General features: G+C 46.3%; 1 protein-coding gene across 1 annotated transcript; it reads right to left on the reverse strand.

Annotated features, from left to right (window-relative positions):
- Positions 1–18,566: 18,566 nt before the first annotated feature.
- Positions 18,567–24,054, reverse strand: LOC149342417 (uncharacterized). Its single transcript, XM_089544700.1, has 4 exons — positions 22,089–24,054; positions 21,777–21,866; positions 20,571–20,682; positions 18,567–18,681 (listed from the first exon to the last, which is right to left on the reverse strand). The coding sequence occupies exons 1-4, from the start codon at positions 22,203–22,205 to the stop codon at positions 18,608–18,610; spliced, it is 393 nt and encodes a 130-aa protein (XP_089400826.1). The 5' UTR covers positions 22,206–24,054; the 3' UTR covers positions 18,567–18,607.
- Positions 24,055–26,266: the final 2,212 nt, after the last annotated feature.

The raw sequence follows: 26,266 nt of genomic DNA on the forward strand, positions 1-26,266 counted from the left end.
AAGGTATGCATATACGCTTTACACGAATATACGCTCTTCGAAGGCGCTGTTATTCAGTGTATCCCGGCCGCGGCGGTCGAATTTCGATGTCAACAAAATTCTAGAGTCCCCCGTACTGTGCTATGTCAGTGCATGTTAAAGAACTCCAGGTGGTCGAATTTTCCGGAGCCCTTCACTACGGCGTCCCTCATAGCCTGAAGTCGCTTCGGGACGTTAAACCCCCATAAACCAAACAGTAATCCAAACCTTACACTAGCTTTGTTCCTGCTACTATTTAAATCCAAGAAGTACCTCTGCCGGAACTGTTCTCTTCCTCCACACTCTCTCGCTCTGCATCCTTCAATCCCCGCTCGGCTGCTGACCCGAAAGACGCGGGTTCGATCCCGGCCGCGGCGGCTGGAATTTCTTTGGAGGAGAAATTCTAGAGGCCCGTGTACTGTGCGATGTCAGTGCACGTTAAAGAACCCCAGGTGGTCGAAATTTCCGGAGCCCTCCACTACGGCGTCTCTCATAGCCTTAGTCGCTTTGGGACGTTAAACCCCATAAACCTAACCTAACCTTCAATCCCCTCTCTCATCCCTTATTCGCGGGCTGGCTCGAGAGTGCAAGAGTGACTGCGGCTTTCCTGTCGTCACTCCGCCGCCTCCAGCACGCCTCATTTTTTTGTGTGTGTGTGTGTGCGCGCGAGTGCGTGAGCGTGTGCATGTGCGTGTGTGTGCGCGCGTGTGTGTGCGTGTGTGTGCGTGCGCGTACGTGCGTGCGTGCGCGTGCGTGCGTGCGCGCTCCTTAGTTTAACGCAGCTTGCAATCATGCACTTTCCCCGGCGCGTTCTTTTTCGAAAAAAAAAATTGAAAATTGTTTTTTGTGGGGAAAGGAAATGGCGCAGTATCTGTCTCACATATCACTGGACAGACGCACCGCGCCGTAAGGGAAGGAATAAAGGAGGAGGTGAAAGAAGAGGCGCCGTAGTGGAGGGCTGCGGAAAAATTTCGACCCCCTGGGGTTCTCTAACGTGCACTGACATCGCACAGCACACGGGTGCCTTTTGCGTTTGGCCTCCATCGAAACGCGGCCGCCGCGGTCGCGATCGAACCCGGTTACTCCGTATCATGCCGAGCGTCCTAACCACTGAGCCACCGCGGCGGGTCTTTTTCGAAGCGATTCGTGCGAAATCGCCACATTTGTCACCACTTAAATCGCGCTCACAAACAGGCTCACAAATAGATTTCGCACTCGCACACGAAGGGAAAATAAAGGGGGAACGTGGTACAGCGGGCGGGAGGGCAAAGCCCACAGCAAAAAGAGGGATTCGGGAGGCATAGACAGTTTGTTTTTTAAGGCGAAAGCCTTTCATGTCTCATCGTTGTAAGCAGCAGTTGTCGACAGAAATGTCACGCTTTTCAGTTGGTCGAAACGGTCGTGACGTCACAGTGCGCGAATTTCAAACGGAGCCAATTGTACTTTGCTTAATTGCTTAATTACTCAATTAGCTTTTCTAGTCAGGCCATATAAATAAATAAAACCGAGTAAGAAATTGGTCGTGCTCGGGAATCGAACCCCGGTCTTCGGAGTGCGATACGAGCATGCTATCCACTCCGCCATGCCAGCTTTTTTTTTTCTTTATTGCCGCCATGCCAGCTCGATGGTTCGAGAAGAACAAAGGTTCTAGTGAATACGGTGTCTTCCCTCACTCGATCCTTCTCTCTTCCCTTCCGGTGAGGTTTAGGTGTCCACCGAGATATGAGAGACAGATACATTTCCTTTCCTCAAAAACCGACGAGCGAGGCATAGAACCGAATGGGCGATGGCGTTCTATGGACTCGTGGAAGCGTTGCAAGACGCTGTCACGTTCCACTCTTAGAGGCGAAGCTTAACATCTCAACCACACATCAGTGACCGCACTTTAGGTGAAAAAAAGTGCCCCTCTGAGTTTTGACGGGTGTCCACCGAGATGTGTGAGACAGTTACTACCTAATTTCCTTTCCTCAAATACAATTTTCATTTTCTTCATTACGGGCCATCTTTGTCTTTCTTCTTCCACTCCCACTTCCTCCCTTCCTCTATAGTGCGGTTCAGGTGTCCACCGAGATGTGCGCCATTTCCTTTCCTCAAAAAGCGTTCAAAGGGCAAGGCATCGCTCCGAACGGGTGGTGGCGTTCCGTGGACTCCCTGGCAGCGCTACAACACGCTGTCGCGTTCCACTCCTAAAGGCGAAGCTTAAGCGTCATTAATTAGCAGTTAATTAGTATTCAGGCACAAATCAGTAATTACCCACTAATTAGTGATTTGTCGTCACTTAATAATTAGTACTCAATTACATGTGACGCCACCAGTGCCACAGAAGCAGTCATAGTGGTGCGGAAAACGCTTTCGCCTCTACACACTTTAGACAGTGAAAGTGCCCCCTGAATTTTTACTATTCTGCGATCAAAAAGAAATGAAACCCGGTTTGATGGGGGCAGGTGAGCGATGTATAGGAGCATGCGCATTGCCCGCGCTATAGAAGTGAACACACGTGAGAAACAAAGCATAAAAATGAAAAGAGGCCTATTGTTCCTCTGCGGCCTGGAACAATTGAGCGCGGCTTCCCTCCTCCCCTTCTTTCGCGCCTCGCGCTGCTTTTGTATCGCGAACGCGCGGGAACAAGGGGCGGCCTGTTTCTTTGTATTAGCGCCATTATGCTTTCTCGTGTAAATACGCAGCCGCTGCGCTTATAGAGCACGCGCTTGTCCCGCGGCAAAGGCGATGTGCGCCGCCGCGTTTCGTGCCATTTGTGAACGGTCTCTCTCTCCCCGTCCGTCGGCCTTTAGCTGGTCTATTTACGACCCACGAGACGCAGCGGCTTCTATGCACGGTTTCGGCCAACGTTACTAGAACCTACTCAGTTTGTTCTAGTAACGTTGGTTTCGGCTTGTTCAGTTATGGGAAGCACGTGGCTGCGGCGGTGGCGGAGGCACTCATTTGAACCAACTTCGTGATGTGGACTTTCATGTGCCTACGACGTGAAGATTGCCCATTGCGGTCCTCCTGGAAGTCTTTGTAGCCGTAGAAGTAGGTGCTGTTTGTTGGGAAGATGATGCGAATGAGTGGCCGCAGATAGCTTAAGTGTCCGTTCAACTAAATACCACGCATTTGAAAAGGTAAAGGTAGAAGGCAGGATTAAGATGGCAGGATGCGATTGATTGTGTGAAAAGCATAGACTACGCTTCCCGTGAATCTACGCTATTTTCTGAAATAAAAAGCAGCAATGAACACATTATATTCGGAAGCTAATAACCGTGCTACACGGATACGTTGGAATGGCATGCGGACTCGACGGAATCCCGCGGTGGTGGTGGTGAAAACTTTTATTTTGTGCAAAAGAGTTTGGGAGCCACAGAGTGGCCCCGCTACATGGTCGGCGTCCCTAGTCCGGGACACCGCATGACGAGGCCCCGTCTCTCGCCCGTTTCACCAGAGCCCTTTGGGACTCAAGCGAAGAGCAGTTGAGGAGGGCAGTCTCCCATGCCTCTCTGGAAGGGGTAGGGGAAGGGGGGAGGTGGGGATTTTGAGTACATGCCCACACCATGTACTCAAGATCCCCACCTCCCCCCTTCCCCTACCCCTTCCAGAGAGGCATGGGAGACTGCCCGCGGTGCTACATGACAATTTCGAAACGCATTCGAAAGCTTCAGCCTTCACTCGCTGCACTCTAATGGCGCTGCGTCCGTTCTGTTTCGCTTTTATCCATTCGCTCTTTTGCGGTATTTATACAAACGTGACAACGATTTCGGCGGTCACGGTGGTCACGCTTGACCGACAATGACACCAGTGCGACCAACACCAGCATATCACAGTAGTGTGAGATGTAGTGTGAGATGCGGACAGTCACACTTCATGTCCTCGGCAGATCGGCGGCTGAGGGAAAAGTTCTCGGTGATGAGGCGACGGTGTGAATATGTCGGCTCTTATCTCTACCTTATCCGTATTAGAAATAAGCAAGACGAGCAGCTACATTTCACATGCGCGCAATTCAACCCTCACCAGCGATAAACGCTTGTCATATTCTTACATTAAATCGACGACGCCCCCCTTTGGCAACGAGTAAGCAATAACTAGTATCCAGGGTTCGTGTGTGCAATTTCGGCGGCTGTAGAGAGAGAATTCACAAGTTTTAGTGAATGCAAATGGCCATCAAGTGTAGTTTTCATTACAGTGACCTAAAATCGACTATTGCTTACATCGTAGGACGCGCATACAACGAACGAAAAGCGCCTGTGTGACCCGGACTGTCGAGCAATGCTTTGGGGGGCCAGAAACAGTCGCCTTTGCTTGTGGATAAAAATTTAGGCCGATTCGAATAATTCAAGTGGTCACCGAACATAGTTCTGAATACAGTGGTTTAAAACCATGTATTGGCTACATCCGAGAGAGCAAGGACAATTAACGAGGAGCGCCAGTCTTACGCGATGTCAATAACCCGGCGGTGATCGCATCGGCGCTTCGTGCAGTGTTGCCATTCTGTGTAAACAAGGATCGGTGTATCCGGTACAAAATGGAAGAATTATACAAGTATATCATCCGACGAATACTATAGTCGAAACTCAAGAACGATGCGGCAAATGCCTCCCAAAGGCGCCCCTCCAGCCAGTGGTGCCGACTGATTCTCCCTCTTAACCGAATCTCCCCATCTCCACCTTGACCGATCGCCTTGGACCTCCTAGTATGAAACCGCAGGCAGGGGAGGGGGGGAGTGGAGATGAATAGAGGAAAACAGCGGCTCCATTGGATTAACAGCGGCGTCATGAAAATCGTTCCACGCCATTGGCTAGAGCGTCTCCTTTAAATGGCAACTGCCACGTCGAACCGAGTTGTATCAAAATATAGCTGTTTTGTACACAGCGATGTAAAGAAGACTACTGGAATGCAGTCCCCCTCATCGGTGCACTCCGGAGGGAATTTTATGCTCACGCGGAAAATGTTCTATGCTATAATATTATCTTCAAGCACTCATTCAGCGTGTACACAAGCTATTTGCTAATTAAGCAGCAGAAAAGAGAGAACAGCAGACATCGAAATTAACGGCCGCAGAGGCGAAGCAGTCGCGAAGCGCGGCTATGGGCGGGGCGAAGCGATGGAGACGGCTATAGGTCAGTGCGGTCTGCGTTCGCGTTTGAACCGATGCCGTTGAAAAACTTGGTGAAGCAACCTATGTTTGGCAGTGAATGACATTCGGTTTTGAGGCACTAGAAAGGCCCGTGAGCAGGGGTAGATTGAGATCTCATAGAGGCACCATGTGGAGGTCATAACCGCTATATTCGCCTTGGCAATTCCTTATCAAAGAAAAGTAATTTTGTGCTTCACGGGAACGGTCAGCCCTGTTAATTTGGGCAGACAATTACACCCAGCAGAGGACACAATATTACGTAAAAAATTGGAACCGCATCGCACGCCCGTTGAACAAATAATACAGAGGAACATTGTGGTTCAACTAAATTGCATTGACAAGTGGTGTCGCGGAAATTAGGATGTTCGTACAATCTTATCACTGCAGCACTCACACACAGGCACAGGAGACTTGCTGAGGGACACGAATGCCAGCGCTGGATGCGCGCAAAGGCACGGATATTGCAAGTTACTGCCTTGAAAAAACTCTCAACTGAGGCCGTTGTCGATAGGATTGGACTGCAACCTTTTGCATTCTTAGCTTTGGTTCCCTGAGCCTGTTCTATCGTTTCAGACATGTTTCCGCTCCAATACTGCAACAAAAACCTGAGCGCCACCAAGCGGGGGAAGATATTGCTGCAGGTACTGCTTATTGAGCTTAGTGTGGATGATATAAAACGCCCTATCTTCGCATCACCCGTGATGGCTCATCGAGAAATGCATATACTCTTGACGGTGCCTACTTTTCGCATAAGACAGCAGGAAGCGAATCTAAAAAGCAATGGCCTTTCTCTAAAAGTGCCATCGTTGGAGTTGAAAGCTCCGTCATAAACAATGGCCATTGTTTGGGCTGCACATGTGGAAAAATGCGTTGAATTAACGCCTATAGATAGCTTTATAAGAAAACGCCGCCAGAGAAAAGACACAAGATGAGCGAGGCGCTGACGAACTTACAAAAACACTATTGTTTGCGGAATGTGTTGAAATACTCGGGAACATAGATGCATATGGGCCGCTCGCGAAAAGTGCTGCCGCAAGAAAAGCCGAATATTGGAGTCCATGACTCCGAAATCGCGAATTTATTTTTACTTCTGACGCACGTGAAGATACGTGGTATACTTATATTTAGGTATTGTTCGCATCTATGCCGTCTGTGAAGCGGCTGCAGATAAAAAACGGCCTAGAGTTGCTTAAACGCTTTGTTTCCGGAACACGTGGAAATATATACCAGGTGTTTCAGCGAACACTTTCAAAAATTTTCATGAATAGAATTTTCGGAGTAAAGACATGGCTTTTGTAGCATAGTATTACCAGTGTTGGCGGACACCAGAAAACCTTTGAGTCGTATTAATTAGTAAAGTGGTTAACTAATTTTTAATAATTAACTTTTTAACTATTGCAGTTAGGCGCCTAGTCGCAATTAGATATTTGTAGCCAGTCCTTGGTAATAGCCATATCAGTTTTTAGAATTTCGAAAATGCGATTATCCTTGGCGCTGTGGCTGGACAAAATTTGGCGTTTTCGACTAGTTACGTGCACTGGAGGGGATGCTTTGCCTGCATGCTTTCGATAGCTCATGCATTTTTCGCACGATGCAGCCAAACTTTGTCGAGCCACAGCGGTGAGGGTAATTGCGTTTTCGAAATTCTAAAAACTGATATGGCTATTACTAATGATCGGCTACAAATTTCTAATTACAACTAGGCGGATAACTCTACTAGTTAAAAAGTTAATGATTAAAATTAGTTAACCAGCTTACTACTTCAGACGACTTACTGGTTTTCTGGTGTCCGCAAACAGTGGTAATACTATGCCGCAAAAGCCATACTTTTACCACAAAAAGCTTGCTTTCGACAATTTTTGAAAGTGTTTGCTGAAACACCCGGTATATATAAAGATGAGCATATAAAGTACCTATAAAAACGGCGCAAGATAAGACTAAAGGTTGAAGAGAAGACTTGAGAAAAAAAAAAACAAAATTAAGGCCGAAGGGGTCACTTAATACACAAATAAAGAATAATAAATGACGGCGCACGTACTCAACTGGCCGGATAGCCGCACGAAGTAATATATGAGCAAATATATAGACGGGGTGGCCATTCTCAGCACTATGAAATAAGTTCTCATTGGCTCGTTTATACTGCAGTCTTATCGTGGATGTGGACTGCAGCCATCCGATAAGCGGCGCGTAAATTGTTCGCGCGCAGTGTGAAAAAGTACAGATTTCTGAAGAATTTATCTCCAATTCGAAACGCACAGCAATGGGGTAGTCGCAAACGCTTTCCCCTCTTTCCGCCCTTCCTTCTCTTCAATCTTGCAGACATAGTGTTCCACATTTGCTGCGGCATCTGCAGCATAGAAAAAAAAAAGTTAATCGAAATGCTGGCTATTAAAATTGAGGTGTGTTTTCATCGTTATCCGCAAAAGAACGGCATCGCTTTCATTAAATATGTTTTCTTCATTCTCAGAGTAGCTCTTGGGCAGTTCAAGGAACTAACAATAGTGGGGGCCAAGGAAACGTCTACGATTTAGATTGCAGAAGGTAGGAAGGACGATGGTGCTTGCATGGAAAGTGCTGCTGACCACTGCTGACTTCTCCGTGGTACTGACAACGCTTCAGGGCCACTATGCACTCGTGTGCGCTGACGTCACTCTTGTGCACAATACGCGAGTGCTGGTGAATTTAGCTTCTCCGGAAATGCCGCCACCGCGGTCGGGATTCAATCCCGCGATCTCGGGCTCTGCAGCCGGACGCCCTGACCAGTGCGCTACCACGACGGATTCTTTAGCACGCAACCGTGGACGCATGCAGCATTTTGCGAAATGATATGTTATGGCAGCGGAATACCAGAAGCAGATGAGCACACCGCACAAACTCATCTATACTGTGCGCAGCTTTCTTTTCAAACCGGCATTCTTTTGGTCGTTGTTCTTGGTATGAGTGTGTGATTTTGTAACCACGAAAGCAGACCCTATTAACTCTTATGTCCTTGGCAAGTTCTCTATTCTCTGCAACACATTCAATGCAGTTGTATCACAGTGAAGTCGATTGACGGCGCTGTTTAAGCGCAGACGACAGAATTACTATATGGCGAGAGTTGGGCGGAGAATGGGGCGGGGAATGGGGAGGGGAAAGAGGGCGTGCAGTATAATCGCAGAGTTCTTTTTAGACGGGCCCCCAGCAGCAGTATAGAATGCATTAAACACTTGTTCAAAAGTCACGAATTCCACTCAGCAAAGCCAGTAGCGGTTCACAATGCTTGAAATGACAAAAATGACGCGCGTAATATTCGTAACGTAAGTGGATGAGCTGCATAGGGCTCGTAACGCATTGCATACTGTCTCATTTTGTTACTGCTGTTGTTCCTCTATCACACAGATGAAATGAAGTAGCCCAAAGTGCGTTGCTCCTTAGCTTCCCATCTGCGTTTCCAGCTAACTCAGCTGCCAACCTTTAGAAAGCGCACGCCGAAAGATTTGCGCTCGTAGCCGGTTCTTCTCTAGCAGAATTTCTCTAAAGGCTGCTTTGCGTTCCGCCGTGACTCATGCCTTAAACTGAGGGAAGTTGTAACCGCACGGTGAGCGCTGCTTGGGTGCTGAGCAATGCAGGACTCAACCATTCCCTTGTAATAGTCCCGTGGTGGAAAAATTATAAACATAAATAACAGTTTGTGTGCCAGCACTGCTTTGCCAGTTTTCAAGGCAATAAAAACGGCAAAATAATGGCGAACGAGGTGCTGTTTGTTATCTAGAGCATCGATGAGCCTGCTTACTGTGGCGTGGCGTGGCGTGGCGTGGCGTGGCGTGGCGTGCGTGGCGTGGCGTGCGTGGCGTGGCGTGTAAAATTGGGTGCGTGATTGCGTGCATCATCTGACCACGGTGTCATACAAAAACAACAAAACTTATGTAATCCACGGACATCAGGTGGAGCCGTACTGACCATCGTGCACCATTGTACAGATAGGGTTGCTTTGCTGTTTCACTGTTTGCAAATCCTAACGCCGCGCCGGTAGTATATAAACTACAAAAGGAAAGCTTCTCGGAATTGGCGGCATCGTCGTCAACTTAAACATCGAGACTAGACGACCTTCTGAAGGGTTATAACATGGAAGTAGCGGGTGAGAAGTGACGTACTGCGTCACAATATTGGCCGAACGCCTTTGCAGCAAAGATGGGTGTGGTCTAGGCAGGCAACCAGTGCGTATGGATTCAGATGCGTGCATTGACTGCGAGGTTCACTGTAAGATGCTCAGTGAACCTCGTCAGAGACAGGTCTGTCGCAGTCGCGGTAGAACCAATAGTCGCTGTGTTCCTAACACACCGCTGTAGACAAAGCGGCGCCTAGCGAGCACCCAGGGAAACTGTTTATAGCGCGCAGCCGTCGCCCCGTAAAGGAACGTGTCAGCCTGATCTGTATATAGCGCTCGATGCTCGCACCTCTGTACGCCGCCACTGCATTGTTTGCAAATGAAAATGTCACTTGACGAGAAACTGTCGCCCGGACGGCAGAATGCACTTCGCGACCTAAGCACAGTTTGAATGATAGCCGAGAACAAAGGACAACGTGAAAGGTGCTTCTGTAGCTTTCGCTATAACAGATGCTCAACCGTTACTTCATTCTTAGCAGTAATGTCTCCGACATTGTTCACACAGCATTGCTGCCATAAATTTTCTTTAGGCAGCCTGAAGTCTTGTGCACTGTTCCCTTTGCAAAGCACACGCGTCTCTAAGCGACTATATGCGTGTTGCGCGGCATCTTTACGCATAAACAAGTTAAGCTCGTTCCTTACTGTACACGCAAGCGCCAACACAATGTACAATGTCGAACCGAAGAAGAAGCCTTCCACGCTTTCTTTCTAGGACGCACAAAGGACACAAAGGCGGCGGCAGTTTTTTGCCAGAGTTGGGAAATGAGATGTTTCCAACGGCCGAACGGGCGAACGGGTATACGCTGTCTTCAGTCTCCGCCTTCGGCGACAGTCCCTGGCATTCTTGGTGTGACGTCAGCGGCCGCAACAGCGAATGACGAATTAGATCTGAGAGCGTAATCAGCTAGCTCCGTTCATCGTTGTCTCAGCATCGACGCTTTTAGGAGATACGCGACATGTCATCAACGGAGTAAGAAAAAAAAGAAAAGAAAACCGTTATTTTTCAGTAAACATGTACTTCTCTCTTATTCGCGTGAAGGGTCTATAGAGCTGTCATGACAACATTAACTACAGCACAACGAAACAACCCATTCCGAGCGTCACTCCGGGTACACTCGAAACTGCGACCTAATAATGAATAATGCATGAATAACTTCCATGCGCGCCACACACCGCTACAACACACACGGAGGCATGCACATAGCTACTCAGTGCAAGATCGTGAGCTTTCTTGGAATTAAGCTATGTAATGTACACAGACAAATATGTGGCGAGTACGTGGCAGCGCGACTAAGCCTAGCTGCGTATGCGTTGCCTTGTGTCGCAGCTTGATGCTAGTTGAATAAATTTCAAGCATGACAAGTACACTCAGAGTATGTATTTCATTGTAGTGGGCATCATTACGCCGTTTTGTTCGACTCATAGTCTACGTTCAGACGTTGCTGCGCTAAAACAGCAGAAATAAAATACTACTGGTTTTGTATTCACACGAGCACCGAAAAATTAAGCAGGACTCATTGTAAGCACGTGAAAGCGTATACAGACTCATTCCGACAGCCTGCCGAGGAAATCGGGAAGCAGCTCATTGCATACTAGCCAATTTCTAACTGTGGGAAGTTGTCAGCGAGAGCTGGCAGCTTTATAAAGTACACGGATGTTGTAACTTAAGAACAGTTTGAAGTTTGAAGTTTTGAAGTTTTGAAGTTTGAAGTTTGTTTATTTTACATCATAGATGTGGGTAGGTCCGGGTAAAAAGTGATCGCAGATCACTTGAGGGACCCCCGGACCCCCCTTTACATGGCATACAGCAACAAACATCGGAAGATGGTCAAACGCTAGAGACAAACTTTTTACACAGACACAGTTATACATACAACACATTTTATACATCATAAAAAAAAGAATATACTTAACAACGTTTTGTAGCTTATTTAAAGGCAGCTTTAATTTCGCGCAAGCTGCTTTTCGAAATATCGATATTCATGGACTGTAATTTGTAACAGTGCCAAGTTGACCGCTATCCGCCTCATGACTATCCTCCATTTCGTTAGCTAATCCCCCTTTTGATACACTAACCCTAATTGTAATACATAGGAATGTTATAACCGGAGCTTTTGTGATGTTTTCAGATGCCAAACTGATTTCAAGTTTTAACAAAAATAATTTGCTTCTCTCCGTATATATCCTTGACTGACCGGTGATTTAACGGAAAGTAGAGCCGTTCAAGCCCTATAGTGGCTTCTTGATCTTCTTTACTTGTATTAATTCAAGTGTCTTGGACGCGAATAGTCAGAGATACAACGACCGCCAAAGCGCGGGGAGAAGAAAACAAAACTAAGCACAAAGGGTAAATAAAGATCAAGAACCAGACCCGTCCTAAAATTTTTTCTGACTGGAAAGCATATGGTGGAGCAAATTAATGCTTTCGCAAATACAAATAACAAAAGTATTAAAGGACATTCCATAAAAAAACGTTTTTTGTGTAATTTTCTTTCTCATGACAAAAGCGTCAACAGTTTGCGCCCTGAGCCATGTGAAGGAGTTGGAACGGTACTTGCGCCGCTGAAGAAAGAGGGAAACGTGTCCTGTTTTATGTGATTCTTTTAATATACCGCTAGACAGTTGGCAGCACTTTTGCTCTTTGCTGCAACTAACGCGGGCAGCCGGAGTCATAACATTCAAAACCGAAACCACTCCGCACTCCGAAAAAAATGTTCTCAAACAACCCGCATTAAAAATGTTCTCAAACAACCCGCATTGTGTTTTTGAACTTTAAGCTATGTTTCGAAATAAGTGACATCGCTTCTGCTATCGTGCATACTGAAAGCGAAAGCTAAAGCTTGGATGTTAAAATGGGATTTGAAAGAATTGCTACCTGGTCTTTGTCAACTGGCATCGATCGTGCAACGTGTAAGTGTACATCTTGTCCCGCAGCAGCGTTAGGACTTTTCTCATTCCCGCTCTCTCTTTATTATCGCATGATCATACTTTTGCCTCTATCCAAGCAGCAGAGAAAGGATGCCCTTTTCTCTTTGACGTCAGACAGATTTCTCATGAAAGATCGATGTACAACTAGCCTGGAAGCATCTAAAGGTTCAATTGACGATTAACGCTGCAGCTTTGTGTTACTAGGGGCCCTATGAAGGAGCCTACGAACGTACACATGTAAGTTTCGAGCACTTGATTAAAAAAAATAAGATCTACCAAAAACTGTAAGGTGAAGACGATGTATTAACTTAAAGCGTTGTTAGGGCTTATATGAGTTAGCTTAGTTCATTGCTCCGCGACCAGGCATCGAGGTAGAAAGCGCAGCCCATATGAAGGATCACAGACCTTTTTATCGGGTTTCTATCGAAACAGTATGTTTAGCCGCTAAGGTTAGCCGTATTAAGTGTCTGGCACGATAGCAACAGCCAAGGGGTGTCGCAGTTGCAGGCGAAGATCATTCTTTTACGTTCTTTGTCGGGATCCTGTCGACTGCGCCATTTGCCAAATGATTGAAATTTGGTGAGCTCATGCTAGCCATTACAATTCAAGAGTAAAGCACTTAACGAACTTGGCGCTCCAAATCCTGAAGTTTGTTTTTTTAAGGCAGCTATTTGCATTATATGATGTGACATAGCGATGGGAAAGCACGACTCTTTTAAGTCTTCTTTCTCCCGCGCTCATTCCGGAATCAGGAAATTCCCTGATTCAATGAGATCCAAGTTGGCTAATCGTCAAAATTAACCCCAAAATTTAAGATGGCTGGAAAATACAGACTAGACCGGATTTTGGTTTAAAAAATTGTATATAAACGGCGACGCTGTGGCGAGATGCGCAAGTCGCAAGCTGCTCTCGGTCATGCATGCTGCGGAACAACCACCTATCGGAACGGGTTCTTCACCTTACAAAACAGTAATGGAGCCAATGGAGCTAGGGTAGTCTGCAAGTGGCATCACGACTGTGAGGGTGCCTGCAGAGAGCCCGTCTACTGGACCACGGCGGGGCCACCCAAAAAAGCACGCTGTCGCGGAAGGGGTCTCACAAGCTACCACTGTCAGCTTGTCACAAGCTGCGAAGGAGTTTCATAAGCTCTAAATCGAAGACGACGTTCTAATGTTATCGCATTTCCTCCTAAGGATTGCTCACGTAGCAATAGTTTGTTTTTTCCCATTGCTTTTTTCTTCCGTGTTCCTTTTCACTGTGCGCTCAACCTTTTTTCTAATACTAGCGCTTTTTTTTTTTTGTTAGAGAAGGGAGCTCAGCGCGGTGGCTTGGTGGTTGCGGCGCTCGGCTGCTCAGTACGAGGTCGCAGGATCGAATCGTGTCTATACGGCGGCCGTATTTCGGCGCAGACGAAATGTAGAGATACCCACGTGGTGTTGGAAGTCACTGCGCGTTAATGAACCCAAGGAATTGCAAATTACTTAGGAGCCTTCTACTACTGCGACTCTTTCTTTCTCTGTATTCGTTTACTCCCTGCTTCAACCCTCCCCTTGCGACGCTCGATCGGTATCCTGTGCACCTAAGAAGCGGCAGCTGTTGCTTCCGACGTTATTTGTGGATACGCACCTGTATTTCCTCGCAAGCATTATCTCCGGAGGTTAGATTAGTTTATGAAGAAGGCGCGCTAAATGCCTCGCTCCGACACATGCAGACTTGAATCGAACCGTGCAGTGAGGGAAGGAATGAAAGAAGCGAAAAGGAAGAACGAAAGAAGAGGCGTTTTGAGGAAAGTAAAGGGACAGCCAGGAAAGTACGAGAACACCAGGAGAAGAAGAGCACAGGACGCAGCAGATATGTCACTCACGTGGTACACCTGAACCGCGTCGTGAGGAAAGAGATGAAGAAGGGAGTTAAAGATTCGCCGTACAAGTGAGCTCTGGATTAATTCTGATCGCCTGTAGGGATCTCTTATATCGCACTTACATCGCACAGCACACGAGTGTTTCTGCATTCCACCTCCATTGAAAGCCGACCACCGCTGACGGTGTTCTACCAGTCAACCTTGTGACGCTGAGACGAGTGGAGAGAAAGAAGGAAATGCCTATGCATACCGCACATGGTGAGGTCCATGGCTAGGGTTAACCCGCTTTCGTTCCTGGCCCTGGCGTCACGACTCACGATAGGCCTGTACACCGCTTATACCCGGTGTGCAGATTGTACCCGGTGTACCCGGTGGAAAGAAACAGTTATGACGAGACGTCGCTTTGTTTGCTGCGCTACGCACGGTCTCGTCACTTTAGTCACACCGCTATGACGAGTGACGGGTAGACATGTCGCATTCACATTGGCAAGTTCCCTGATAGACTGCATGCGGCCACGTACCAAAACTCTAGAAGGATGATCATTGTTGATTACAGTAGAAGATAAACGTTCACATACGCTTTCTAACTTGCGGATATCTGCGTTAGAATTTGGGGACCTAATTTTAGACGCAATATTGCCTGTATCATCATCACCATCATCAGCCTTATTGCGTGCACAGCAAGACGAACACTTCTCCCATATCCCTCCAATTAACCCTGTCCTATGCAAGCTGCCACCTTAAGGCCGCAAACTTCCTAATCTCGGTCTCCCATCTGACTCTGACGCCCATTGCTATAGTTGCCCTCTCTAATTAAGTGAACATCGCCTATCTACCCCGGCACATTACATCCCCTGCACAAGCCCATTTCTTGCTCTTGATTTTTACTAGGTTTGGTTTGGTTCAGTTGGATGTCACTAACTCGCGAGTATTCCCTAACCCATTCTGCTCACTTCCTGTCACTTGACGTTACGCCTACCATTTTCCTTTCCGTTGAGCTGTCCTCAGTTTCAGTATATCATAGCCTGTATATCATAGTTTAATACGAACCCACCCCGAGCCAATGGCCCTCTCTCTCTATATCCCTGACCTCAGAACGTCGCCATGAAGGCGGTGTGTGAGAAGAAGAGCAGCGCAGAGGGGTCAGAGGCAGAGAGTGAGGGCACAAACGAAGTAAGCAAAAAAGCGGAAGACGGTGGTCACCACTGGCCGCGTCTGCTGAAGGATAAGCGTTGCGGAGGCATGGGAAAGTTGGGCGATTGTTCTGCGGATGCCTCTCAGCGACTGCGTTGCTCATGGTTCACTGGGAGCGCTCCAACTGCATTTATCCCCGTATAACGCTGTTGAAAGTGGCCAAGAAAGATTACATCAAAGATAAGGAACAGTGATGGTAGGTGATTCAAAGTTCACTGACCCTCTTTAACGGGCATAGTGCCTAGATGTAATACTGATATATCTAGACGTGTCGGCATAGTTGGATCAACGTGTTAGCGCTATGTTCGGTAGAACGATAATGCCTTGGTAGGGTTTGCCGCCTCAGCTGGTTTGGAGCACAGTACACCCTTCTTCGATGATTGTTGGATCTCACAGAAATGAGCCATGAGTTGTGCAAACTATGCAGCTGGTCTCAAAGAATCAAGGAGTGAACTTAGCAAGCTGGTTGCTCAAAAGACGGCTTCCTGACTGACTCACAATTATGACCCCAGAAATCGCGACATCCCAGCGTACAACTGTCAAGTTTCCGACCAATCACGAAACGCTTGAATATGTGGGCAACTTTGGCAGCTCGGTATTCGATTGGCTGACGTCACATGTACAGCTTACTCGACGTTACGACACTTCATGGACTAGCAGGAAAGGAAACACGTCAATAAGGTTGAGGGAAGTGCAAAAATATCATGCAGGGAGCGTTATAACTGAATTAATTTAACAAGGAAATTCATGTGGACTACACGCGGCGGTGAGAACACGCCGCGAGCAATGTATATACATCATACTCTAACAACTTGCTGGCATGTGTTGGTCGTGCTTCAATGGCCAGAACTGTTCTCTGAAAATTGTCATTCTTCCTGCGTCAACGCAAAGAAGTGTCCCACTGTATCTCTTGCTGCGCTCAGCGTCGCTTCAAAAGGAGAACGCCGGCGACAGCGGCGATCGCCATTGGTGGGCTGCAAAAGACGCTCGCCGCGCTGAACGCTGAAACATGAAAGCCGGCCCACGCTATATGGCACCGAATCGCGGCAGGCATCCAAGACAGGAACCGATAAAAGAAGAGCCGTCCTTTGTCACAACTCAATTCACTCCGAGGGGATAAAGAGAGCCAAAGTGAGGTTGGGAGAGAGCGCTTTGATTAACCACCGACACACAACAGAAGAGGACATATCTCCGAACCGCGTACAAAAGAACAGAGACCCGATCAGAAAGAAATAAAAGAAGGGAGACTATCATACGAAAAAAATACATTAAAGAGGACCAGGCTGAAAAAAAAAAGGGGGGGGGGGAGTAAAGTAGAATACAGGCAGCAGACAATGCAGCCATGGCGAAAGATAAGAAACTTAAAAGCGCTCTCGCATCGGCAAATGTTTCGAAGTGTCTCGTTTCGTGTCCTTCCTATTACGAGCAACTTTGCTTCTGAAGGTCCTTTCTTTTTCTTTCCGCCCAGCTATTTCTACACATTATCTTCGTGCGCGCTTCTCGCCGTTCACCGCCGGCGAGCAATACAAGCGCTCAGAGCCGCTTCGCGCACTCAGAGCTGTGGCGCGGCGCTGCGAGCTCGCACAAGCACAGAAAGGACCCATTGAGTCGGGGACAAAAGCTGCCTTTTGAAACACAGCTCCCTGAACAGCTTTAGTCACGCACGCCGAGCTGCCGCCGCCGCGGCGCGAAGCTTCTGCTGCTTCCGGCGGCTCCGGAGCCCGAGCTGTTGCTCCTTCCTGCCGATGCTCTCGCCACCACCCCGGACGGTAGAAACGATGCACTGGACAGGACGTCTGCCGGTTCGCACATTGTCCGGTACGAGGAAGATGTGTGTGGCGCAACGGAAACACGCTGGCACTGGCCAGTCAACTGACCAGTTGGTCTCCGACTGACAAACGCAACAGGAAGGAGAAGAGGAAAAGGAAGAAAAGGCTTTATTAGATCGCTCACGCGTTATAAGCGACCCTATGTACACCCTATGTCCAAGGCTTCTGCCCTGTAGGTTCTTGTCATGTGCATCTTCTAAACTTGTTATGCACACATGACTAAACTTAGCTGATCTGCCAAATGGGGTCAGAGTTAGGCACACAGGTCTGAAGGTCGGAATAACCTCTCATTTGCGTGAAAGAGAAATCTTTTATGCGAGAAAAAATGCAGAGATAAGCAGCAGTTAGCAACAAGTATCTGGCCTTCTATGGCGCATTAGGTGTCGAGGGAAGGCAGAATGGTAGAATATAAGAGAATCAAGATGAGAAGCGATGATGTCATGAAATTCACGGCAGATAAACGCGACTGATGCGAAGAGGAATGCGTTAGCATGTAGGCTCCGATTTCGTGAGCGCTTTGTGCTGACGAACTGAATTAATTCCCACCAATGACAATTCAAGGTTTTTGTTACCCTGCTGCGGCGGATCAAATCCCCCGCCGTTCAACGTGACTTGGTCCATGCTCGTCAGATGACATTTCCTTGTGCCTTTTTTGGTGGGAGGTGGTCCAAGTGCCGGCGTGTTCTTGCGTTTGAAAGCGGGTAAAAGTTGATTAAGACGACGATATCCTAAGCTCAGCACGAGAGGCTGGCAGGCTGACACGTGGGGAGAAAAGCTGCGCCGATGGCCTAGTGGTCTAAACCACACTCTAAGAAAAAAAGGTGTGATCTTAGTCTTTTTGGGGGGTAAAACACTTGTCGCTGAGCTGACACCTTTTTGGGGGTAAGGTTACGCTGTTTCTTGGAGACTAAGTATTTATGCTCTCGCACATAGAGTAATGTTACGCTCTAATAGCCTAAACTTGCACTGACATAAGAAGAGTAACTTTAAACCAGTTAGGTATAACATTACGCCTTTCTAAAAGGGGTAAATGTTAGCCTGAGGAAAGCATAAACATATCCTAGCATGCAAGGTGCAAAGTTACTTTGTCAAAGACTAAACTTATACCGTCATAAACAGAGCAAAGTTTGCACCCCTGTGGTGCATGCTTATACCCTTACATGGTGGATAAAGTTACCCTTCTAGTGGTACAAAGTAATGCCCTACTGCAAAGGGTATCTATGCACTACTCGGTGGTGTATTTATACTGTCCACACGAGAGCATTATTACCCTTCTGTAGCGTAAACCTGCCCACTGAATGCAGAACTAAAGTTGACCCATATGGTAGAAGCCCGAGTCTTTCTGGAAGTGCAGGCAGTGTCAAAATGTTGCGACGAATCTTTCATGTGAGATGGTCTGTGTCATTGTGTGTTCAGGTGCAGGTACTACTGCAGAATGTACACAAAGAATTCATAAACGAATTGGAGAAAGAAACATACCGTCATATTTATTTTGTCACATGCTACACCATATTACAGCAATGACCCTGGCAGTCTTCTTCATACAGGTGGAGGCAGTATGTACCATGTATTTGACCTGCACAGAGAAGAAAACATATAATGAATTTTGCAACCACAAAGCTCAGACGACGTGACCATGGGCTTAGTTAATTCAGGTCTAAAAGTGTAAACCACACAAAAGGCAGGGATAAAGGGCAATGCATGAAAACAATGCCACAAGTGCAGGCTTCTGTTTATTAATGAGAACCAAAATCAGAAAAGATATGCAGGAAAAACAAAACATGTCCTAAATGGCAGCTACTTAATCACTCACATATGCTGACATTATCACAAGCACACTGGCTTCTCAGGAAAAATCCAGAATATTGTGCCCAGCTGCACGGTCAGGCTGTAGGCATCACGGATGCCAGACTAAGAAGAGGGTCATATCAAGAAACAGAAAAACATGTGCATGAAATGGAAGCTACTAAAAGGTGATAAAATGAAATGCCGTTTAACAAACCCTTCCCTCCATTCTCGTGTTTTTATTTCTCTGTATCTAGAGTGGTTAAGGTTTCATGCAGCCCTTGCTAACAATATGTCTCTGGTCTCTGATGCCATTATATGTTTTGTTGCCCATACAGTGAATTTTCTTCCTAAAAGGGAAGTGTAGGTGATTATCTGAGCATCAATGAGTGATACTTCCAATTGTAATTTTCCCTGCATATATTACCTGTGAATTCATTTCCGATTAGCAAACAGCAGGAAGCTTGTGCCTGTGATGGCATTTCTGGGTGCATTGCATTGTCACAGCCTTTCGATACAGTTTAAATACCTGGTGAAAGGCCTATGCACAAAGGCTATGCACTATAAATCTTAGTCTACCACTCCTGGAAAACAAGGAAAAGCTTTCGGCTAAATGTGAAATAATAGCAAGGGCAACTTACACATCTAAAGAGTTATCTCCATGCATGAGGTAACATCATACCAAAAAAATTATTTGGACCACATTATAATAAAGATACTTTTTATTCACGTTCATAGCCTGTTTCATACTACACCTCTACATTATGCCTGTGCAAAAAGCTTTGGTTATGGACTGGCCTTCACTGACAGACTACATTAACTACACAAGCAGCATAGAACAGTCTCCTTCTAAAGCACTATTTTTGCTTGAGGAAATTACAAAGCTCGTCTTTTTATTTAGACAGTGCTGCTTCATCCAATGCTTGCAGCATATGCAGCAGCAGTAATTCTCATGAATTACATTTTGCTGGCACAACAGAATGTTGTGTTACCTTTACACATCTTTTCAGATGCTTAGCATAATGAAATTGTAAACACTGACTGACAGCATGCAAGAATGGCTATTAAACCAGTTGCCTTCCATATCTGCTTTCACATGCAGGGCACGTGAGCTTAGTTAAATTTTAAGTTCACTCCAATGTGAAATAGAACAAATATGGGTTCACGTGAGTTATTGGAAATTATTCACATCAGTGAACAGCACCTTCCTACTCAAAAAGAAAGTGTGAGCAGTGCAAAGAAGATGAACAGCCTCACATAGCTTCATATCACATTAAGCTCTACATGCATAAACGACGGTGCTAGTCATATTAGCTTGGTAGCATGCCACCCTGCCAAGCATTACCATAACTCTGCATCATTTTTTTCTGACTTCTCCAGCAACATGAATTGTAGGCAGCGCCTCTCAAACTAATTCAATATGAAATCTTTGCTGAAGTCCAGCCTACTTTTGCAGAAAAAAAACTGGATTTATACTTCATGCCATAAAAAGTGGTCACAATTATTCAAACCATTATTCAGAAATTCTTTCGGAACTAAGTCCTCGAAAACATTGAAAAGCTCTAAAATCTCTGTAATAGAATGGCTGCAGCTGCGCAACATAGCATACTATGTTCACGGATGGACATCAAGTGATGATTAACTTGCAACAATGTCCCAATTACATAAAAACATACATACCACACACGTCTAGTCCCGGCCACTCGTACGGTTTTGAAGAATCCAGGCTGAACTTCGGTGCTAGGAGTGACAATGGTTGTGCACCTTTGCATCCCTCCTTCTCCCAGGTGCACTGCAATAGAGATGTCATTTATAGCGTTAGTGTAATGGTTAGTGATAACTTATATGTTCATTAAACCACGTAATGGCAGCACACATGCTCAAAAAACGACAGGAATAGTTTGAAAACGAGAAACAACTTTTTGTTCCAAATTTTATCTATTACAGCACTTGCCACATATTTATCACAGGCATAATTGACGCAGTGCACTGGCATAATAAGCCTAGACAAACTTCTACAGCACAATGGCCTATTACCAGTGAATTGTCACTAAGTGCCTAACATAATTAACATATCTTCTAACAGCCACTGCAGAAAAAAGAAAGAACTATACTGTTACTGCTTACGAGATTGACAGTATTCATTACAGAATTTTTTTTTCGTTGACAGATTACCGCAGTGCAACCAAAATCCTTATTGTTCTAAACAGAAAAGCTTAGATACTAGCGTATTCTTCTATTCAACCTCTTAGAGCAACATCAAACCTAAAGTTTCACTCTTTCATAAGAGAATACAAGAGCACAAAAAGAGGTGACATAGACTGTACGCTTTTGTGAGCTAATGTTTGGCCACCAACTAGCCCTGACCTTTTCACTAATAAAAAGAACTTAACAAGTTCACTTTTCTCTATTAGTTCTCAGCCTGAGTGAAGAGCCAGTTACATATCAACTTAACACCATTAGCAAGCGCATCTTGCCATTCGAATGCAGTAAAACTGCTGGCATGATAAGTCACATTCTGGGTTAGCAAAAATATTGCAAGGTGTAAGCGAAAACGGCCGCATGCCTGGAAGCGCAGAGCACAAATGAGCTGCTAATTTCTTGCCTATGAATAAATAAATTTCACGTTTACTGTTTTATCGTTTGCTTGCTACTCCGTGGTAAAGAAAAAAAAAATTGACGCCGTCCATTCGCAAAAAAAAAAAAAAAAAACGGCCTGGCAGAAGGAGTTGCCTTGCAGCGCTAAAATTATAAAGGGATTATTGTGCAATAAGAATCACATACAGTGCTGCAGTAGATGTGAGCACTGCGCGCAGTACGTGCCACAGAAGCGCGCACACTAATTTACTCGCCCCTTTCTGAACGGAGACTGCGGTTTGGACTTACCTTACTGAATGGTCGTGAGCAGGGACAAATACTTGGCGTTGAAGAGACGACCGGCAATGTTCTTTCGCACGGCAGACGAAGGATCAGAGCCTGCAGCGAAAGAAAGCATGAGAAAGACGCCTGCAGATTGCGCCGCTGCGATCGTGTGTTGTACACGATAGGCTCCCTCCGGCCGCACGCGACCGGCTCAAAACAAGAAATAGCAACAAGCAGCGGCTCGCGCACACAATCCATGATAAAAAATCTGTATTGAACACACCATAACTTGATGGCAGGAAACAACCCGTATGACCAAACGAAAATGTCACTTACTTGTACGGTTGAAATTGGGCGCAAAGAATCCGTACGATGAGGGCGCCGCGACGATCTGGCGTGCGCTGTTTCTTTCAGACGTTGACTCTTTCGCGAAGATGTCGCCCACTGCAGCATCACACATCGATGAAGCTTGCACGATGAAGTAATCGCTGAACAGAACCTAAACGCACAGAGGCCCGTACTAAAAGATGAAAAGAGGAATGCGCGTCGCGACTTGCACGCACGGCACCCAGGCGCGGTAAACAGCGGCTTCGTCTTCGACTCTACGCGAGCGGCCAATCCAAATAGACAGGCACGTGACCTGAAGAGGGAGAAGGGAGAAACTACAACCCATCGCCAGCCATCGCTTCCAAAGCTTGCTTAGAGGAATTACAGAGGAGGTTTTCCTTCCTCCATGCTTCGTGCCTTTCTTTCGTTCCGCCGGACCCCGCGCTTCCCCTCTTTTCCTTTTCTCCGCTGACTAAAAGAACGTCTGCGTTCCCAGTAGTGTCCCAAGGTCAAGCTGCCCGCGTGCGGGGCAACAACCTTTGGTCTTTGCAATGTGCTGGTAGTTTATTATTTTTGCATGCGCCTCTCTGCCCTTGTGGCACGTATTTTTCCGCGCTTTCGGCGTGCGCACAACTCTTCGTTTATCGGAGACAACGAGCGCGGCGAGACTCGTCTTGTCAGTGCTTGCAATATCCCTTTGAAGCTTTTTACGCAGCCAGCTATTACGCAGTATGAATTACGCAGATGCTGCCGTAAATGTGTGGCGTATGCAACAGAATAGTTTTCAGAGCAGCTGCAGCTTAAAGTTACGAGCATCATTCGGAAGTTCTCGTACTACCGCGTACAGGAGCTACTGCGAAATATATATCAATAAACTGCCCTTCCTGTACTTCTAAAACCGATGTAAATGCTGCAGCATTATTGATTCAATGTCATTCTGTCGTAGGCTACAACAACAACAACAATGTCAGGTACAGTAACAGTTTTAAATACTGATATTGCCGCGTGATATTGCTGCGAGAAATTTCAACTTTCTTTTGTGGGGCCGCACGTGTGAGGAGAATCCGAAGAAAGCAAAAAAAAAAACCGCTCTGTTCAAAAATAGTTTAACTCAATCGAAATAGATACAGCTGTAGAGATATGGATTTAATAAAGCCGCATCGAGTGATCAGAAGCGTCAGGCAAACAAAGGGGATTCACAACATTTGAACATTTGAGGAAGATGGCGCAGAAGAGGGCTTCAAACGACAGTCGACCACTGCTGATGCAGCAGTTCTCACCTCTCATCGTTCCAGTGTTCGCGAAGTTCTCAAAATATTTTAAAAATGGGTCAACAGAGCAGAAATGGAACACTGCCAGCGCTATGCCAGCAAGCATCCGTTAAGACGCTTCAACCGACTGGTTATTCGGGCGATTCCGTCTATTTACGCGCTTTCATTTTATTCTATATAGGCAGTTGCCACCGCTGAATTTATGCTTTTGTTAAAGATTGGTTCGTCAGTGCGATACAATGTGTCCTTTAGCTCAGTTTTATTTGTGCATACAAGACAAAAGTCTCAGTCATCCGAAGCAACTTACGATGATGAAGGAAAACCTGCCGGTTTATACGCCCTAGTTTCATTTATTTTCGAGCTTGGGTCTTCGGGCTGCGTCTATCTAGTGCAATGTACTGTTTAGTGCTTATCATTAGCCTCTAAAAGAAAGAGTTATTTCCTGACGCATGAACCATTCCATAAGAATTCACAATGCACTGCCGCAATATAAGCGCCTTGATTACTGTTTCCTCTGGCTCCCGGTTTGTTGCGGAATTCGATGCTTCCATAGCGCTACAGTTCGAAAAAAAAAAATGGAGGCAGTCAACTTCATTTCTGACTATCAGTACTATTTGACTGCATTAAAGCTGCGCGGAACAACCTAAAAGCTAACAGTTACGTACACGTACACTGAGTTTAAGCTAATTTCTGCTCTTGTAGGCGTGCAGCACAATTTCATACGCAAGCGAAGTTCGAATAGACTTAAATCGCTTTGGTCGCCTCGCTCCCTGTTTATCAATTTAAAATAAGCTGAAATTGAATTGCTTCTATGTGAAACACTTGTATGCGCCAAAACATGATCAGGAAATGCAGCTATCTCGAAAACTGATTACTATGGGCTTCGCTATCTTGTGCCGAGAGAAAGGATCCGTACACTTGTTGGAAAAGAAACGTAGAAATGTCTTTTACGCTGCGTTGAGGAGTTTCAGAGCAGATGTAGTACAAATGCTGGTGATCTCATAGTAGACCAGCAAAAGTGCGACTCTGAGGCCTGGCTCGTGTCTTGGTAAAAGTGCTCTAAACAAAAAAGTACCTATATATATGGAATGGTCAGGCCACGCTCACAACTCAGTTCAGATGCAGAATTATTCCTTCCCTAGTTTCTTTCATTTTGGTTTTTCAGCGTTGTCAGTATTAGTGGTGAAGATCACGCGGTTATCAGCGAGTAGGGCTCTTTTTTGTTGTTGAAATGGAGCAGAAATATGAGAGTGCAATTTATTCGGGATTTGCGTGACATTGCATCTTCAGCTAACATAAAATTACTGCGTCAACAATCTCGCTCGTTCGTCTGATTTTGATTTATTAACTTGTATGCATGTTAACCTGAACCCTTTCTGTTATTCGTCTGTTATTTGCTCAGGAACATGTGCCACAACGAGGGGTTATTCGAAAAGTGGTGCACGTTATTCGAAATTGTACGGAGGGAATTAACCGCCCTGGTATTTATCGTACGCTATTAGAAAATGAAGAACAGCGCTGACTAATAGAGCTTACGCTGGCTGTGAAGCAAAACTGTTCCTTTTAAAGCTTTTATTACCGCTTTAATAAAAGCGTAACCACAAGCCGAAATTATAAGCGCAATAATTTTTATGCCTCTGGTGTGTTGAAGCGCTAAACTGTTGATTTCGTTCAGAGCTGCGATTGGTCAGAGAAGTAACACAGCACCGATCATGCCGTCTGTCTTTGCTGACTTACTTCTTTTTAAAATGATATCCAATCATGAGTATGAAAGCACATGCACCGAATATTAGTGATTATTTTAGGCCGTTAGCAACCAAGAGCATGTTTGCATGCGTGATGGTTGTCGTGGCTGATCGCGGCCAATGCACCTTTTTTCAGTAACGTTCTGTGCATCCGCCAAGCCGCCTCCAGGCGGAGATGGGCAGAAGATCGCTGTACGTGTTCTTCCAAGAAATAGCTTCTGGTCCCTTGAAGAAGCGAGGAGGCGCGGTCAGTGTCGCCAGCGCGGGTGAAAGGATCAATGCAGTGGGGGAGCGTGAGCCAGCGTAGCTTTTAACTATTGTCCTCAAAATAACCCCGCCACCCCGCTTTCGGGAGAGGGCCATGTTCGAGAGGGAGGGGAGGTGGTGAGGGCTGCATACTTTGCTGTAAGCGTCTTCGCGCAGAGGGAACACAGCTGGTTTGAAGAGTAAAAAAGGGGGTAAGTTTTCTCAAAGAGACTAACGGCCTCCACCACCTCGACACGGGTGTAATGATGCACTCTGCAAAGTGCATCGTTAGTCCATGCGCCTTCAGATAGCATAAGTCGTGAAGATACACCCTTCTTACACCCTTTTTTTTTAGAGTGCAGCGGCAAGCGAAGCTCACTGTTCGCACCGCCGCAAGTTCCAATCCCACCCAAGTCTATATCTTTCTTTCTGTTCACTCTTTCTCGGAAAACTGAGAGAACGACGCTGATGGACAGTTTTTCCCGACGTGAAGGTTCTAATGCTAATCCATGGCAGCACACACCGGAAGCTGAAAGGTGGAGGCCAACATTAACTAGAACAAAGGTGGTCACGCCACATTCCGGCCCCAAACTATAAGACGCCACAAGTTCTCTACGTCTCTAGTTCTTCTAGTAAGCACGTGCGTTTTTCGGGAATTCAGAAACATTGCTTTAAAGGCGGCCGTTTGCATTCTTGTGAAACGCGCATAGTGCGGAAAGAAATTATTTTTTGTTGCTGCTCATACTCGAGCTCGCCCTGTGTGCTCTTCTAAGGCACGGAATTGCACCACTCGGCCTTAGCGTAGCATGTGGCATGCCAGCGTAAATCGGCAGCAGTGTCTCATGCTTGCTTTCTAATGAATGAAAGAAATGGAGCAATTTAAACTCCAGATGACGCGCGTTTCAAGAAGGGGAAATTTGGCAAC

This window comes from Amblyomma mixtum, chromosome 5 (genome assembly GCF_055824585.1).
Source record: "Amblyomma mixtum isolate Tamu chromosome 5, ASM5582458v1, whole genome shotgun sequence".
Lineage (NCBI taxonomy): Eukaryota > Metazoa > Arthropoda > Arachnida > Ixodida > Ixodidae > Amblyomma > Amblyomma mixtum.